Raw genomic sequence first — 17,337 nt, 5'->3', positions numbered from 1 at the left:
CCATGTGCTCTGGACTTGCAGCTCTTTCAAATCATGGACAACGGTTTGTAAGTGTGGTTGCAAGCCACAACAGCAGCTTTTGAAGCATGTTAAAGCAGATCAGGAGATGAAGGGTGAGAGGGGTAGCAGAGTTATTTCTGGGCAATCCAGAAGTGTTCTCTTCGCTTTAAAGGAGCAACACTTCATGCATTTTCTGGGCACGTCTGCATTTAAACTAGATACTTACCTGCCTTATTTCCTAGAATCCTGGTCAACATGGACGACAACATTGTGAAGCACTATTCGAATGAAGACACCTTCCAGCTACAGATTGAAGAAGCCGGAGGATCTTACAAACTCACTCTCACTGAGATCTAAAACCGAAGCCATCGACCCTCTGTGGATTTTACCTGAAGGTCTCAGATGAACATTTTTCTATAATTCAGTCTGCAGGGTCAAACGCTAATTGCTTTCTCTGGAAGAAACCCAATGTGTGGGGTTCTTCCAGGGATCGGAGCAGTGTTTGTTCAACAAAGTTGATGCAGTCACGTTTCTGTTCTTCCCAAAAGACGAAGCAATGCTCAGTAACTCAGTGCACTTGAAATAAGTGAACAAAGATATCAGGAATTATACAATATTTATGTACAAAACATTAGCAAATGGGGAGGGGGGGGGCGAAGCCCTGAAATGTGGCCCTTTGTAGTGGTGATATACTAACGTCTATTTATCTAATTAAATATTAATTTGAGCCTATCAGCTAATAGTGTCTTTTTGGACTGCTCTCTGCTAGATACAGCCACATGACTCCCATTGATGCGTAGAGGAGCTGCAGGGGCATACGGGAGACTAGACTCTATAATGTTTACTGATGAGAACAGGGCGTGTTGCTGAAATCCCTGGTATAATTTTGGGGGGAATGTAAAACTGCCTTGCTCATGAAGAACTTACCTAAGTTACTGTGTGAACTTGTTTGAGATGAAGCTGTATTGTGTATATAAGTGCAATATATTTTTGAAGGTATGTAAATGTGTATATATGAGTCATATATAATATATATATATATATAAATATACTATTCATGTATGTACAGTGAATATATGCAATGAAGCCTCCCTAAAAGGATACCATATACAGGCAAATAATTATTTAAAAAACTAGTATGCTCCAAACCTGAGCTCATATTATATATTCATAGAATGCACAGAGATGATTTATTTAAAGAGGATTTTCCTAAACAGAAGGAATGATGCTGACTGTACATCAACCCCCACTGCACAGTGAGATGCGGGTTAGGCTTGTGTTATACACTACCAATTAAAGTTCTGCAATGGCTGTGTTCCTTGTATTCTGTACCTGCAGTGAGATTTGTGTATTCTCAGTCTTAAACCTAAGAGAAGCTGGGGGCTTGTGTTTCCAGGACATAAGCCAACCTCTTGGAGTTATGAAGAAATGTTCCCTATGAGCAAACTATTCTGTAACTGTCTGCTGCAGGATTTCTCACACCTTCTGAATCCGGTGCTAGTTACTGTCACAGCCAAGATACTGGACTAGATGGGCCACTAGGCTGCTCCAGTCTGGCAGTTCCTATGATCCTGAGAACTTGACCGTGCAGGATTGAGAGAGGAAGGCCCAGACCACCAGAAGGGCCATGTAGCACGGTGCTCACAATCCAACAAGGTGATGTAAATTGTGGGGAGAGTGGGCCCTGCCGGCTGGCAAGCACACAATGCTCAGTGCACATCATGAAGCATCAAGCCTCTGGCTGTGAGAAGAGAAACCAAGCAGTAGCAGCCTGTGACCGAAACTGTTAAACAGTCAGTAGCTACTGCTCCCAGTTGGCAGCAGAAATTAGTGGAAATATTAAATATTGCTGCTATCCACTGGATTTTACTGAGGGGCCTTTAGTCTGACTATGCCCCATCTTCCAGCACCAGGCCTGTTTCCCCCTATTACTCCTCAGTGCTCAGTTTGGTGCAGGGACAGAGATTTGCTGACCTACTGCACACTCTGTATTCTCCACACTGTACAGGTGTTCAGCAAACACTGAGTGTGCAGTGCTTTGCCTGACTGGCTGCAGATAGCCGGGAGGACTGAGCCCTAGAAAAGAAACGTATGTAATGCAGTGGGCATATTGATGAGACTGCCCCCAACATGTAATCTCTCTTAAGGACATCCTGGTTTGAAGAACAAAACAGAAATCTGCCATATCGCAAGTTTATATGAATCAACTGCAATTTGGGCTTCCATTCATGAATTTGTGGGGAAAATGTTACTGTGGCAAGGGAATTCTTTTATATGCATGTAGAAATACAAATATATATACTCATTTTTATTGGAAGTGGAAGTTTTATTTCAGACAATCAGTGTAGGGCTAGGGAAGTAGATTTAGGGAGTTTCTAGATCTAGACTTGACATTAATGTTTTTTCTTATTACTGTTATCTTCATGAAGTATGTAATTTAAATTACAGATTGTTTTTCATTATAAAATACTCTGGGACACGGGTCTTATAACAATAGCAATGTTGTATGTTTTGTGAAACTGAGTTTTTGGTCTTGCCTGCTGTTTTTTAATTGTATAAAAAGATGTATTTTAAACCAAAGCTATTAAATTTTATATGTCCATTTCTAATTACGACTCTCATATGCAGTTAACAAATTTTAATCTCCCTTCTGTAATGACTAACTCTCACACACACACACACACACACACACACACACACACACACACACAAAAGAACCCAACCTTGCCTCCTAATTTCTCTTACAGATATTAGAAATAAAGCAAATGGCCCCTCCGCTGGGTGTCTCCTCCTAGCAAACACTAAAAGTGTGTTAATATCATTCATCAGTTCATTCAAGCTAAATAACTCACTTGAGAGAGTGTGTGCGCGTACACACGTATGCATGTATATTGGGTGACTATTGACATTAATGGCAAAACTCCCATTGATTTCAGTAGGGTCAGGATTTCACCCATTGTTTTTCTAATGATGGTGGAGTTCTGCTGTAACGAAGATATTACAGTTATTTAATTGTAGTGAGAAGTTTTTAAAAAAAAAAAGTTCAGAAGATGTTTTTTTCAGTATAGCCTCTCGTCATATATGAAGCATTTTCTAAACTCTCAGCCTCTCCTTGAAGGCAATCTGTACTTTAAAAAAAAAAAAAAAAAAAGGGGGGGGGGGGGGGAGAAAGAAAAAAACTTCTGCATCATGAGCACCAACGTGCATAGCCTGATTGCATGTTGGTAAACGCCGTTGGCCCATTGTTTACAATTTGGTACCTCTGTTCGGCTGGAGACTTAACAACACCGTAGCCCTGAACAGAACGCTGGGTGTTACCAGTCACGCCGGTTCTCAAGTGATCCTCCTCTCCGCACCTCTGGCTGGAATTGTGTATCATTGGGTGTCTGAGGGGAGATGACAGAAGCTTGTTCAGAATTACAGTTAAGGAGCTGAATAAGTGGATCCTTCCTTATCTCATCGGTGAGGGGGCAGTTGGGGGAAATATTAAACTGTTTTTTTGGTGGAGGTCCCCAACACTGTGGGCTGGAGCATGAAGATCTGTGCTTAGCCGTAGAAGAGGCACTGTATGGGCAATGGCAGCACAAGTTCCACCCCCTTGGCTTGCCCTATGTTTGAGCCTTTAGCTGATTCTTCTTATGAGGGTGCCAATGGAGAGAGGGGGCTTAGGGAGGGGATATGGCTTGTGTGAAGTGGGCACCTGTCCCTGCAGAAAACCAGACTCATGTCACAAGCTGCTGTGGGTCAATACGAACTTGGTCAGTGCTTGTTTCCGACAAGGTGAGTGTAGAGGCCAAAAGCTCTATAACCCACTGCCACTCCCCCAAACTAGCCACTCCCCCAGTCTCTTCTCCTATTGGACACTTGCAGTGTCACCAGCTTTTGTCTGCAACCGTTGGCCCAGAATTACGTTACCGTGTTTCCTCCCAGCACTGCTGTGGTGAAGGCTATTTGTAAAGAACCTCCTGTTTCTCTGTGTAGTATTTGCTGGGCCTTGCAAAATTCCAGGTCCCTGGTTATGCTCGGATTGAAAGATTACTAATTTAAAAAATATATAAACAGTTTTGAGAGAAGCTGGAATGCTGCTGGTGCTTCAGTAGCTCTTGGAGAGGCATCTGATTTTTCTCTGGTAACCTCCTTACTCGTTTGGAAGACACTTTATTTTTTTACAGCCTGGGCCCCTGTTCCCCTAGGCTACACAGTCTGTGGTTAAGCACAGCCTTAGCAGAATTTGAACTCGGCACTCTCCCCTAATGGAAAAGAGGCGCCTCTGCACAGAGGGCTCCCATGGGGATTGGGAAGGAGCAGAATAGATGCCAGAATGTCTCCGCTACATCTATAGCATTTGTATCCCCATCCCTCAAGGGCGAGTGGATCAGCATCCCTGGCCCTAACCTGCTGCATGCTGGGGCATAGTAAGACCACAGCGACAGTGCTTAATTTGTGCCTGGGCTGAGCCCTGGCCCCTCTAAGCTTGGTAGTTCATAACTCTGACACCTCTGGACTTGCCATGTCCGTTATGAAAGGTAAAATAGTGCTTGAGCCCCAGCACTTCTTTCATTACAAATTAAGCACTACCCAGAGTGTGCATACTAGCATGCTGGGGGGATGCAGAGTCGTGAAACCCTGTACCCACCTCCCTTTGAGCCAATTTGCATTGGTTCCATTGCAGGCCAACTCTTCACCCAGCAGAGGGACCGGCTTGCCTGCAGTGATCTGCCCAGTTGTGAAGAATGCAACTGCTATGGATGGGGGAATTGAGCAGTTCAGCAGATTGCGAATGGATGCAGAGCCTTTCATCTAAGGTGGCTAGATCAAATTCAGCCTACAGAGGTAGTGTTAAAACCCTCTCTAATGGCTTTTTGGTCTACATGAAATAGGTTTGATTTCAGGGCCGATCACAAAAATGACCACAACTGGAACGCTTGTGCGCTACGGAAAAGCTGGCTCTGCCGTGGCTCATGCTCTGTGTTTTGCGTCATTTCGTTCTCTAAAGATGTTTGGTTGTGGGGCTAATCCTCTTATCTGCAAAGGACAGTCCTGATGGAGCTGATCTGATGGCAAATCACTTCCAGAGATTCAGCACATGTACTTTAAACCAGCCAGCCTAAAGTAGGACCTCCGTTACCGTTGGGAGATGTGAGCTTGAGCTTTATACCGTTGGGGTTGGCTGCTCCTTTGAATTTGATCCATTTTTTAAAAAAAATCTGAACTCTAAATGTGCCACAGAGTCCCTCAGACTATTACCAGAAAGTTCACAGTGATCACTCTTTCCCTGGCTGGTCATTATGTGCATTGCTCATGGTGCAGTGAAATGTATTTCAGGACTTTTTAACTAAATTTATTTTTGGTAGTTTAAATATTTGCCATCAGTGGGGTTTTTTTATTTTTTTTTTTGACAGTTTCTTGTTTGTACAGGGTTATATTTCCTTTGTCCAACTGATTTCTTTGCCTATGCACACAGTTTGTGAACTGATGGCATGCTCAGTAGATTAAGCTTGATTTATTTTGCAACATATAAAATATGCCCATCACACAGTCTCTGGATGCGTGTACAAATAAATAAAAAAAAAAAAAAAAAACAATCTGGTGCCCAATGTCAACTGTACTGAACTCCAATACTCATTCTCTATCATCAGTCTTCTCTGGCAACAGCCTGAATAAATAGATGAGCTATGCTCTGCCCTGTAGGTAAATGAACTTGGCCTTGTGTTTGACCAACAGGTGGATTGGGGGAGGGGGTGTAAAAATGTACTTTGGAGTAAAGGGCCCTGTACTGAGACTGACTTGGAGTTCAGCCCTAGCAGATCTCAACTGCCATGATGCTACAGAAGGAAAAGGCAGTCTTAAAGGAATCCAGGATCCAAACCACAGGGGGCTTTTACATCTTGATTTGCACCTGAAATCAGTTCTGGCTTTGGATAGTAGGTGTAATGCATGGTCTATGACTAACTCTGTAGCACAATCCACACATGTGGGGCTGTGCAATACAGTGTGCCCAACAATTAGCTGCCCTTGGTAGCCACCAGACGCACAATGAGCCAAGTTGGTCAAGAGGTCTGAATCCATTCATTTCAACAGAGTTGCATCCACATGCACCAGGAGTAGCTCTAGCCCCAAACGTCTGAAGACTAGCGCTCTAGTTTGCATGGAGTTCTCAATAGGAAATGTGGTGTGTTCCCAGTCCCCCCAGCTCGAACGCTCCATGGAAAAGGTAGGTGTTCAGGCGTTGGAGCGAGGCGCGTGATGGGACTGCCTGTACATTCCATGGGAGGTTGTTCCAAGTAGGTGGGGTGGTGAGAAAGAAGGTGCACGTCTGGAATGGATGGAGGACAAAGCAAGTGTTTAGAAGAGAAACACTCATGAACCCAGCCATCTCTCCAGGCACAGCTACCTAGGAGAGTTCCTTCAGCCCTTGGGCTGGGGGCAGGAAGGGAGAGTTTCAATGCCCAAGAATCAGAATGTGTAGTAGCAGGATGCTCAGTGGGAGACTCTGCCTCCAAATGGCTCAGCTATTTGCCACTTTGGTTCTGGCTTGAAAGGCCTGTCCTGTACATGCTTAATGCTGGGTTTCTCCCAGCAATCAGCCACCTTTAATTTTATTCTTTTTCAAATAAAGAATTGCACGGACTCTGCAACCATTAATCATAAATAAAGTCCAGTAGGTCACTTCTTGAGCCAGCTGACTTTGGTAGTGTCTCCAGGATCTCCATTTCTTAACTCTTCTTCAATGACACTGTTAGAATGCTGTGTGCTAACGTGCTTGGCAATGTCTTAAATCCAAAGTTCTCAAAGCTCTTTACAAACGGCCCTATCATTATACCCATTTTGCAGGTGATATACGTAACAGCAAGCAACTGACAAAGCTGGGCATAGAATCCAAATGTCCTGAGTCCCAGCCCTCTGCTCAAACTATTTGACCCCACTTCCACTCTTGTTCACATTTCTTACATATAATAGAAAATGTACATTTCAGCCACTGGTAAGGAGGATTGATTTAGACTTGCTGTTCCAAAAGCCTATCACCAAGGTAAAGTTAGTGCCCCAAGACCGAAAGCAAATCATTATAACAGCAGTGACAAGACAACAAATGCTGTAAAAGCGATTGCTTTTTACCTTCTCCATCATATCACCAGATTTATCAGGTGGTTGGTTTGTTTTCCCCCTGTGGGACACCTCTGTCTGTGTTCCTGCTATTCATCTTTGTCAACAGACAGCTGCATAGAGGCAATGTGCGAATAGGAACCGAGTCAACACGCGTTCTCAGAGGGGATCTCCAAGGGATGAAACACCCTCTGGCATGACTTCTTGTTCTGAGTGATCTGAAGAACTGAATGAATTTCATGTATTATTGTTTCAGCCAGACGTGTCTGAACTGGTTGCTAATTCAGAGCTGGCTCATGGTTTGGGCCGTTTCTGCTTTCCCTGGGTTAGGCTGTACCTGTTGTGCTTTGTGAGTAGGGTCAGGGGGCCGTGTTGGCTGCCAGATCAGGCAGAAGGTGCATGTTGTCATGTGGGTTTCAAGGATGGCATGAGTGGGCTGGCTGGATGCCCGGTGTTAGGGCTGGAAGCTGATGATCTGGCAGTGTGTTTGGCCACAAGTCAGGGTGAGAGGTGAGAAGCTGTGATACAGTTGCGATGTGGTTCTGTTCCCCTTGTTTATCCCCTCTTCTCAGGAAGGCTCTTTGTTCCCCTCATTCCTTTTGCTGCTTTGACTGCGTAGATCGGTCGCGGATCTGGTGAATGGTTGGTAGGTTGCTTCCTATTATGAAGAGTCTCTCATGTGTATATAATTACCTCCTTGGAACTATACGCTGCCAACTCTCCTCTCTCCTAGCCTTGCCATTGTATGCCACTACCCAGCTCCTCCCACGCCTCCATCCTCGTCGACATTTGTTGCTGGCTCTCTCCTGCCCCCCCCCATCCTCGGGGACTTTGCCCTCTATGCTGATGAGCTCCCTGCCTCTTCCTCTTCTCACAAACCTACCCATTCAACTTGCTGCTCTGGATCAGCTTCAGTCCTCACTACAAGGGTCACTCCCTCAACTTTGCCTTTGCCAACCTGACACTTTAGCTTAACTTGTAGCAAATCATGCCTTTAGCTGTGGTTCCCTCCCCAGTGTTGGCCAAGATGGTGTCTGTTGCACATGCATGCTAATTCCTGGGCACATCAGAGAGTGGTAAAGCAGACAAACCTCTTATTTGCAGAGTCCCTAGTTGTGATAAGCCCAGCCCAGGCACACTATATTTATTCCGGTTGTTGGTGCCCTTTGCGTCAGGGAGAAACGTGCAACGTGCATTTACAAATGCAAATGAGAAGGGGCGGGGCCAGACAGAAGAGACGTTGGTACCTGAAGAACTGGCTTTATAGGTCAACAAAACTTTTCAGAACAGGCATGAGCCAGTGTTTGAGAAGGAGGAGCTAAGAAATGTCAAGTGCTTCAGACCCAGCATTGGCATCCTGCAATACAAATACAAATGGTCAGGACTGTTAGTGCCTGGCTCACCACTCGCTCGACCCTAAATATCTTCAGGGTATGTGTTCAGATTTCCAGCCCCCATGGCTTTCAGGGGGCACTGTTGGCCATTTTCCCCATGGCCATCTTCTTGGGGGTTGCCAGGTCATGCTTCTCCTTCCCTACCGAGACTTTTGATGTGGGTGGGAGGAGCTGGTATGAGTCTCACAAGCACCTGGCCCCAGGGAATGGCACAGCTCACTCCCTGCTGCTGCCTTCTGCATAACAAATCCCAGATTCCATTGCGAGGCTCTCCACTCTCTGGTGCTGAGGGTGGGGAGGGGGAGACATTGCATAAGCTAGTCCCCCCAGATGACCCAGAAGAAGGAAAATAGAGGCATAATGGTGAGGCAGTGGGGTGTGGTAGGGGTAGCCAGAGCAGGGAGTAGGTGGGGCAGCTTTCAGAGGCCGAAGTTTTAGGCCTGCTCTCGTAGACTTTTGATCTTGGTTGAGTCCCCAAACCTGACATGTACTGCTCATATCTGTGGGTGGCAGTGATGTGAGCAGTACAATGCAGAGTCAGTATCCTGTATTTCAAAAAAAATCAACAAAAAAACTAATGAGAAAAAGAGAGTGCTCCAAATGAGAGCCAGGTTCATTACATATGTATGAAAGGTGGGGAGGGGGGGGGGGGCGCTGGTGTGCGCATGCCACAAAGGGTATTTTGTGTCTGGTGAAACCTGGGCACGATTGAGATACATTTACTATATGAAAATGCACTAAAACTAAATGCAGTTGTTTATTACAGCGGTTCCCTAACTCTACCACATTGTGCACCGCCAACATAAAACACCACCACCTGTAGTATCGCCACCAATTTTTTATAAACAGACTGTGTATGAAAACTGTCTTAAAACCTAACTGTTGTTAAAAGACATTGTATCAATAGCATAGCTACGTATATAAAAAGCTGTAGTCTTGCAAAATATTAATAAATGCATTATAAACTTACCGCATCTGAGATTTCTGATATGCCTTTAATGAGAGGGATTTGCTTGCTTGACAGATCAAAGTTGGTGGCTATCTGGTGAAATCTTGGTCAGTTTCAGACGAAGGTCTGGTTCTACATTTAATTTTGTTCTGTGCTTGTTTTTGATGGCCATCATTGCCGAAAATCCTGTCTCACACAGGTAAATGGTGCAGAATGGTATAAAAAATGTTAATGCCTTGTCTGAAATGCAGGGGTACTCCTCTTGTCTCTTGAGCCAAAAATCACTGAGATGCATTTACCTGAATTCCAGTTGCATGGTGCCATCACATGAAAGTAACGTTTCATGTGCACTTCCCATTTCATCACACAGCAGAGAAAAGAAATGCGAATTGAGTGGCCGTGCGTTCACAAAATTGACCACTTTGACTGCCTGATCTTAAAACATTCTTGAGATCGGCAGGCATTTTCTTGGCTGTGAGCGCCTCATGGTGCATGCTGCAGTGGGTGAATTGGGCAACGTTTTTTACTTTTGCCAGTCATGGCTCCAGCCCCATCGATACACTCGCCAATGCAGTTTTGCCATGGTAATCTGTTATTTGTTACAAAGTTATCCAGTTTCTTAAAAATCTCTGCTGTTGTACGACTCGACAGAGCTTCACAAAACAAAAATTCTTCCTTAACTGACATATCTGCTTCAAATCTTATGTATGCATGTAGTTGGGCACAATTAATTACTCTTGTCTAATTGCAAAGAAAAGTACTTACTTCTCTGAATGCTTTTACTTAGCTTGCCTTTCACCTGGCAAGCCATGTCTTCAATTCTTCTTGATACTGTATTGTTAGACAAGGAAACAATGTCCACTTGTCTGGCAGCTTTTTCTCCAAGAACCGATGAAACTATGTCTTTTGCAGCAGGTAGCACAAGTCTCCCCTATCGTACGTGCACTCCCAGTCAGAGCAATCCTCAAGCTTACTTTGTAGGATGCTTCCAAAGTCATTGCATTAGTGCCACTTAAAGAGTTTATTGCTTTCTTAGACTCTTGGAACTGACTGAGTTTTCCTTTAAAAAAATCTATAGGTTTGTCTTTAAAAGAGTTGTGTTTTGTGTAAAGATGGTGCTGAAGAAGGGACAGCTTCATGCAATGATTTGACAGGAGTTCATAGCAAATAACGCACTGAGGTACTGGTTTCACTTTCCTCACCACTTCAGGTAAATCCAAATACTAAATAGCTGGGATCATATCATCGGTTAACCTGGTGTTTGCTGGCTGTTGTAGCTGCAGGGCTTTTAGAACTGACAGAGGCCTCCGTGCTTGCTTGAGCTACGATTGATGATGGTGTCATCAACCTGCAACTCCTCAGATTCATCGGAGGTCCTTTTTGTTTCAGTTTGCTTTCGCTTTCCATAATTTAGCCACCTTTTCATTTAAATTTTAATTATAAAACGATGTTTGAATGTCTGATTATTATGAACTGAAATGATGCATTGCCTATTAAACACAAAAGACGTTAAGATGGCAGCGTGAAACGATTTTTAAAAAGAATTCTGCGGTCTTAATTAGTCAGTGGACTTGTGCCATGGGGAGGGGGCCTGCGTACCACTGGTGGTGTGCGTCCTACAGTTTGGGAACTGCTGGTTTATTACAAGAGATGGTTGAAAATTGGAATTTCCATCCTGTGTAAATACTGTAATTCCAGAACTTCAACATTTGTTCTCATCCTGAATTAGGGCAAAAAGTTCAACCAACGAATTTTTTGTGCAGGGGGAAGTTCTGCATGGAAATGTTGCTGAACTACTGAGACGCTTTATTCTGGCTCAGTTTGATGTTGCTCTGCATTCACCTGAACTGCTGTGGTTCCTTGTGGTAGTTACAGGTCAGGTGCCTTCTCTCCACCCCGTTTTTGTCTATGGGCCAGGCTCTTCCACTGACCCATGTCAGAGATGTGGTGGGGTGCCTCCTGCAGACTACTCAGCAGACTGCTCTGAGGGGGAAACCCAAGCCCCTGAGTCCCTGTGGTGTTTTAAGCCTTCAGAGCCCGAATAGAGACCAACCACTGCCCCAATCTTGGGGGTTCCTAGGCAGGCTCTTGGGGTGCAGTCACTTTGTTGAGCACCCCATTTGAGCACTTGAGCCCACTGTCCAGCCTAGTCACTGAGTGCAATTAGGGTGATGAGATGTCCTGATTTTATAGGGGAAGTCCCAATATTCAGGGCTTTGTCTTACCTTGGCACCTATTACCCCCCTCCTAATTTCCCACACTTGCTATCCGGTCACCCTAAGCACACTGCTGACCCTTCAGGCTCCCTGCTAGTTAAACACACCCTCTCCCAGGGTGTCTATGCAACAGCTAGGCGCGTGCTTTCCAGCATGGATAGACAGACAAGCGCTAGTTCAAGCAGAGCTCCTGTCTTGAAAATAGCAGTGTCGCCGTGCTAACACGTGATGGCTTGGGCTAGCCACTCAAGTTGCATACGCAGGAGGAGGTCTGGGCAGGTTTGCATTCAGGTGGCTGGCCTGAGCTGCTGCCCATCCGACCCCAGCTACAAGCTACACTGCTCCAGCAGAGCTAGCATGTGTCTGCCTATCCATGCTGCGACACATGCTCCCAGCTGTGGTGCAGACATGCCCCCGGAATCGCTCCCCAAGGTGTGAGCTTCTGGTTTACAGAGAGAGAGAGAGATTGCTGCTTCTACAAGGAGCTGGATGCCATCCTTGGCAGCAACCCCACATCCACCAGCAAGAGCCTCACAGGGCCCTGTGGCTACTCCGGAGGAGCTGAAGACAGTGGACAGTAGAATCAATCCCGAGGACAAGGTGGTGGATGAGGAGGTTGACTTGGAGATGAGATGGGACAGGCAACGGGGTCGTCCGGTACCGTGGGGAGCCAGGACCTCTTCTCGACCCCAGAGGGTATGAGCTAGTCCCAGCACTCTGTCTCTGGCACGCTTGATGCTGGCAAGAGGAACCCTGGTAAATGATCACTTTGAGTTGATACTGCTCGGTTACATGAAGTAGAGCTGTCCTTCGCTTTGTTATATGCTAGAAGTGGATTGAGGGACAGAAATGTATAAGACTAGCTGTGTTTGCATTTGCTTCACATTCGTCTGTGCAGCTATGCAGGGGGGCAGACCAGTGTGTTAATGCACACTCAGATTTCACTGGAATCCTCCAGAGAGATCTCAAGGAAACTTTCATGGAGGAACTCGTCAATCCTCTGCAAAGGTTCCTTGGCAGAGCTGCTTCCCCTGTTGTAGGAAACAGCAATTGCTTGGGCAGGGGCCAAAGCAACACACAGGCGAGGAGCACAGAGACCCAGTCTGAAGCTGCATGCATGCATGCAGGAGATGAACTCTTGCATCCTTGCTTACCCTCAGGAATGAGATATCGGCTTGAATGACCCGTCTGTGGAAAATGGTAGCAGAATTTATAATTTTGTCCCTAGTCGCTTGCAGTGATTCCCTTAGAAAAGGGAATCTTTTCTTTCTTCTCTATCTTGAATGCGCCCCCCTCCCTTGGGCAAACTCACCATGTTTAGGGCATTTGCCAAGCTGTGTATTTGCCAAGAGACAATGAGAAAGAGGTGTATTTTACTATAATGACTTGATGCTGTGAGTGGACTAACAATCATGCTTCTGTTTATTGTTTCTTGTGTGTTGGCAGATGTGGCCTTCAGGGGAAGCCTCTACACACCAGTGGAGCACCTCCACCAGATAAGGACGCGACCAAGGAGGGGCAAAGAGGACATGTTTTGAGAGGTGCTCCAATCCTCATACACTGAAAAACAAGAACACACAGCAATGGGGAGAGACTGAAAATGAAAATTTCAAAATAGATAGGAGAGGAAGGAGAGCCAGAAGCAGATGATAAAGGTGGTGGAGAAGCAAATGGTGATGTTGAAGTCTCTAATCGCGCTGCAGGCAGAATACATGTGTGTTCACCCACAACATACTGTCTATACAAAACTGCTTTGCATGCCCTCCCCAAACTTCTCCCACACATTCCTTGCATCTTCCAAGCCCATCGTAGTACCTCGTTCCCTCCACCCCTTTGTACAGCTTCCAAAATGATAGCTGGGGTTACACACAGCTATGAGAGCCTATATCAGGAGAATGCCTTTCACTGTTATCTCCCTTTCCAGAAAGCATTTCTTGTATGTTGTTAATTGTTATTTAATAACAATATACACTCTGAAAGATAATCAATCTTTATTTGTCTCCTACACACAGTGGTTACTGCTGCAATTAATATACTGTGGCAATTGGATCATTTGCAGACTACAAATCACAGTCAGGAAACAATCATCCAAATTTTCATGCAACATAGCAAGTAAATGAAGCATGGCAGAGTGCTGTACGGAAAGACACATTACTGTTGCTCATTGTCAAAATGGTGCCTCAAAGCCTCTCTGATTCGAATAGCCCCCTGTTGTGCCCCTCTAATAGCTCTGGTATCTGGCTGTTCAAAATCAGCCTCCAGGTGCTCCACCTCTGCACTCCACCCCTGGGAAAACTTTTCACCCTTAGCCTCACAAATACTATGTAGCGCACAGCAGGCTGCTATGACCATGGGAATATTGTCCTCATTGAGATCTAACCTGCCATAAAGGCAGCACAAACAAGCTTTTAATTTGCCAAATGTACATTCAACCATCATTCTGCACCTGCTCAGCCCATTGTTGAAGCGCTCCTTGCTGCCGTCCAAGTTTCCCATGTAAGGTTGCATGAGCCATGGGAGTAAGGGATCCACTGGGTCTCCCAGGATCACTATGGGCATTTCAACATCCCCCATTGGAATCTTCTGGTCTGGAAAGCAAGTCCTTGCCTGCAGCTTTCTGTATAGGATTGTAGTCCTGAAGATGTGTGTGTCATGCACCTTCCTTGACCAGCCTGCACTGATGTCAGTGAAACGATCATGGTGATCCACAAGTGCCTGCAATACTCTAGAGAAATATCCCTTTCTATTGATGCACTCCATCGCAAGATAGTCCAGGGCCAAAACTGGGATATGCGTGCCACCTATCACCCCGCCGCAGTTAGGGAATCCCATTCCCGCAAAGCCATCCACTATTTCACGCACATTTCCAAGACTCACAGTCCTTCATAGCAGGATACGATTAATGGCCCTGCACACTTGTGTTAACGCAGCCCCAATAGTGGCCTTCCCAACTCCAAACTGATTAGCAACCGATCAGGACTCCGGCAGAGTTGCCAGCTTCCACACAGTGATCGCCACGTGCTTTTCCACTGAGAGGGCAGTTCTCATTCTGGTGTCCTTGCACCACAGGGCAGCGGCAAGCTCCGCACACTGTTCCAGGAAGGTGGCTTTGTGCAGCTGAATGTTTTGTAGCCATTGTTTGTCATCCCAGACCTGCATAATGATGCGATCCCACTATTCAGTGCTTGTTTCCCAAGCTCAACAGCGACAGTCCACTGTGTGCAGCTGCTCCGTGAATGCCAAAAGTAATCTGGTGTTGTTTATTTCTATGGCACACAGCAGGTCAGGCACCTCAGATTCCTGTTCAGATGGGGAGCCTATGATACACTGCATGATCAGCTGCGTTGTGTTCATAACACTGATCACAACAGTAGAGAGCCGTGCTGGATTCATCCTTTCAGGCAGAGACAGTGGGCGCACAGTAAACAGGGACTATTGAAAAATGGCACGAAATGCAATTGAAAGCCCGGGGAATGATGGGCCAGAAAAAACTGCATCATAAGATATTGAGCCCATACCCAGGATGCACTGCGATCCACTCCGCCTTCCCACAACTCCTAGCTGCAGAAGGTGGCGAGTTGCACAGTGGGATAGCTACTCACAGTGCACTGCTCTCACTGTCAGTGCTAGCACACCAACCGTGGACGTGCTCCGCTGACAGAAGGAGTGTTGTGTGAACATGCACATGTGATGTACTTACAGCGGTTTTTGATCGTCGGCGTAATTTGGGTTGACAAAACTCTGTGTATAGTAGACAAAGCCTTAATCAGCAGACTTGGGCCAGCTGGGCTCATGCTCACATTCTAAAACTAGTTTGTATAGACCAGAGGTTCTCAACGTGGGGGGCGGGCCCCTGGGGGATGGGAGGGCAGCGTGGAGTGTATTCTGAGGGGACATGAGAAGCTTTAGGAAAAAAATCTTACTGCACACAGTTTATCCACTGCCATGAATAACTAGCCAAGCTGATCCCTCCAGACAGATCAGGTCCTCAGCTGGTGCTGTGCATTGGATTCGAGATGGCGCTGTGCATTTAGACAGATTTCTGTTAAGCTTGCATAGCATTATACAAAGTTGTTGCCATCTGTACTTCAATCCGTTTGCTATGACACGGTGCGCACATTTAATTGCAAGCACTGAGCACCAGGGCAGTTTTGCTTTTGTTCTTTTTACAATGGATCGTGGGCTCAGTTTCAATCAATGCCTTGCTGCTTTTCATATTTAGTGAGAGTTGAATGTTGGTTTTTCTTTATCGGTATATGTAATTGTATGGCAGGGGAGGGGACGTAAACTACTCCAGACACAAAGAAGGGGGGTGCCATCAAATAAGTTTGAGAAGCACTGATATAAACAATGCTTTAAAGTTATAGCTCAGGTTGGAACTTGGGCTCTGAAACCTACCACCTATCCCACCTGCACTACAAATAATAATTTTAAAATGTTGCTCAAGAGAATAAGCTAACCCAGACACCTTAGGATACATTCAGAGCTGATGTAAGTAGATGTAGCTTCTCTCACTCCCACCAGCTCTAAAGTTAGTTCTCCTGCAGCAATCTACACTTTAGATTCAGAGGAAGCTTCAAACCTAGCCACTTAACTGTCAAAGAAGTCTGTTAACTTACCAGGAGAAAGCACTGAAGAAATATTTTCCATGGTGTACCTGTTAGCTGAAGGAAGAGAAGTGGGCAAGTACTAACATTGACTCAGCATCTTTCCACCACTTACTTATGGCCATTTAGGATTAAAATAATTCTGACACAGAGAAGAGAGACAAGGTGGGTGAGGTACAGCGTTCTCCTTCAGATCTGGGAAAGATCCACCTTGCATTTTGCTTTGATGCTGGGAGTAACATATTGTTTAGAATAAGTAGTTAGCACATATTGTAAGACACCATTCAAAGTAGAATGGCCCATTAATACCTCTGCAGTCCTGGGACAAAAAAAGGGGGTTAGTGGGTTACAGATTGTTGTAATAAACCGTATGATCAGTCCATGATTTTTGGTGTCTAGCAGAGTTATGAATTTAAGCTCCCAGGCTTATCTTTTGAAAGTGTTGTGCAGGTTTCCCTTGAGGATGAGGACTGATAGGTCAGATATAGAGTGATCACTTTGTGAGAAGTGTTCACCCACAGGTGATAGAGTATTTTTGTCTTTTATCATTTTCCTGTGTGAGTTCATTCAAAAATATAGTGATTGTCTAATTTCACCACATAATTGTTATTGGGGCATTTAGTGCACTGGATGAGGTACACTACATGTTGTAATAGGCAAGTGTAAAATCTATGGATTTTAAAAGATGTGTTGTGGGTGATGTTGATCATTGTAGTAATTGATCAGTGTAGCAGTTGAGATGGCTCAAAAGCTTGTTTCTCTCACCAACAGAAGGTGCTCCAATAAAAGATATTACCTCACCCACCTTGTTTCTTTTATATTCGGAGACTGAAACAGCTACAACTACACTACATACAACAAAGAGGAGAAACAGATTGGGAATTACTCAGTCCTGGTGTGTCTGAGGCCTTGTTTTCTGGCTAAGCTAAAGCCTTGTTCTTGGGCTAAAGAGTAAACAGCCATATTAGGAGAGACAGCAGCCATAAGCTAAGAAGCATGTGGGCACATCGTCACATCACCATCTAAATTACAGCAGACAATGTAATATTGGGCTGTTAAGAAGGTGT

General features: G+C 45.2%; 1 protein-coding gene across 2 annotated transcripts in view; it reads left to right on the top strand.

Moving 5' to 3' along the window:
* The window catches only part of GRHL1 (grainyhead like transcription factor 1), a 56,161-nt gene extending 53,276 nt beyond the window's left edge, over positions 1–2,885 (top strand). For both annotated transcript variants that reach the window (XM_067544780.1, XM_067544779.1), the window contains exon 16: positions 243–2,885. In XM_067544780.1, the coding sequence (XP_067400881.1) occupies positions 243–357 (115 nt within the window). In that variant the 3' untranslated portion in view covers positions 358–2,885. The remainder of the gene's footprint in view (positions 1–242) is intronic.
* Positions 2,886–17,337: the final 14,452 nt, after the last annotated feature.

Source organism: Emydura macquarii, unplaced genomic scaffold, assembly GCF_026122565.2.
Source record: "Emydura macquarii macquarii isolate MOO-44397 ecotype Brisbane River unplaced genomic scaffold, CSIRO-AGI_Emac_v2 contig_1027, whole genome shotgun sequence".
NCBI lineage: Eukaryota > Metazoa > Chordata > Testudines > Chelidae > Emydura > Emydura macquarii.
The sequence above is the reverse complement of the archived record's forward strand: the minus strand, read 5'-3'. Positions and strand labels throughout refer to the sequence as shown.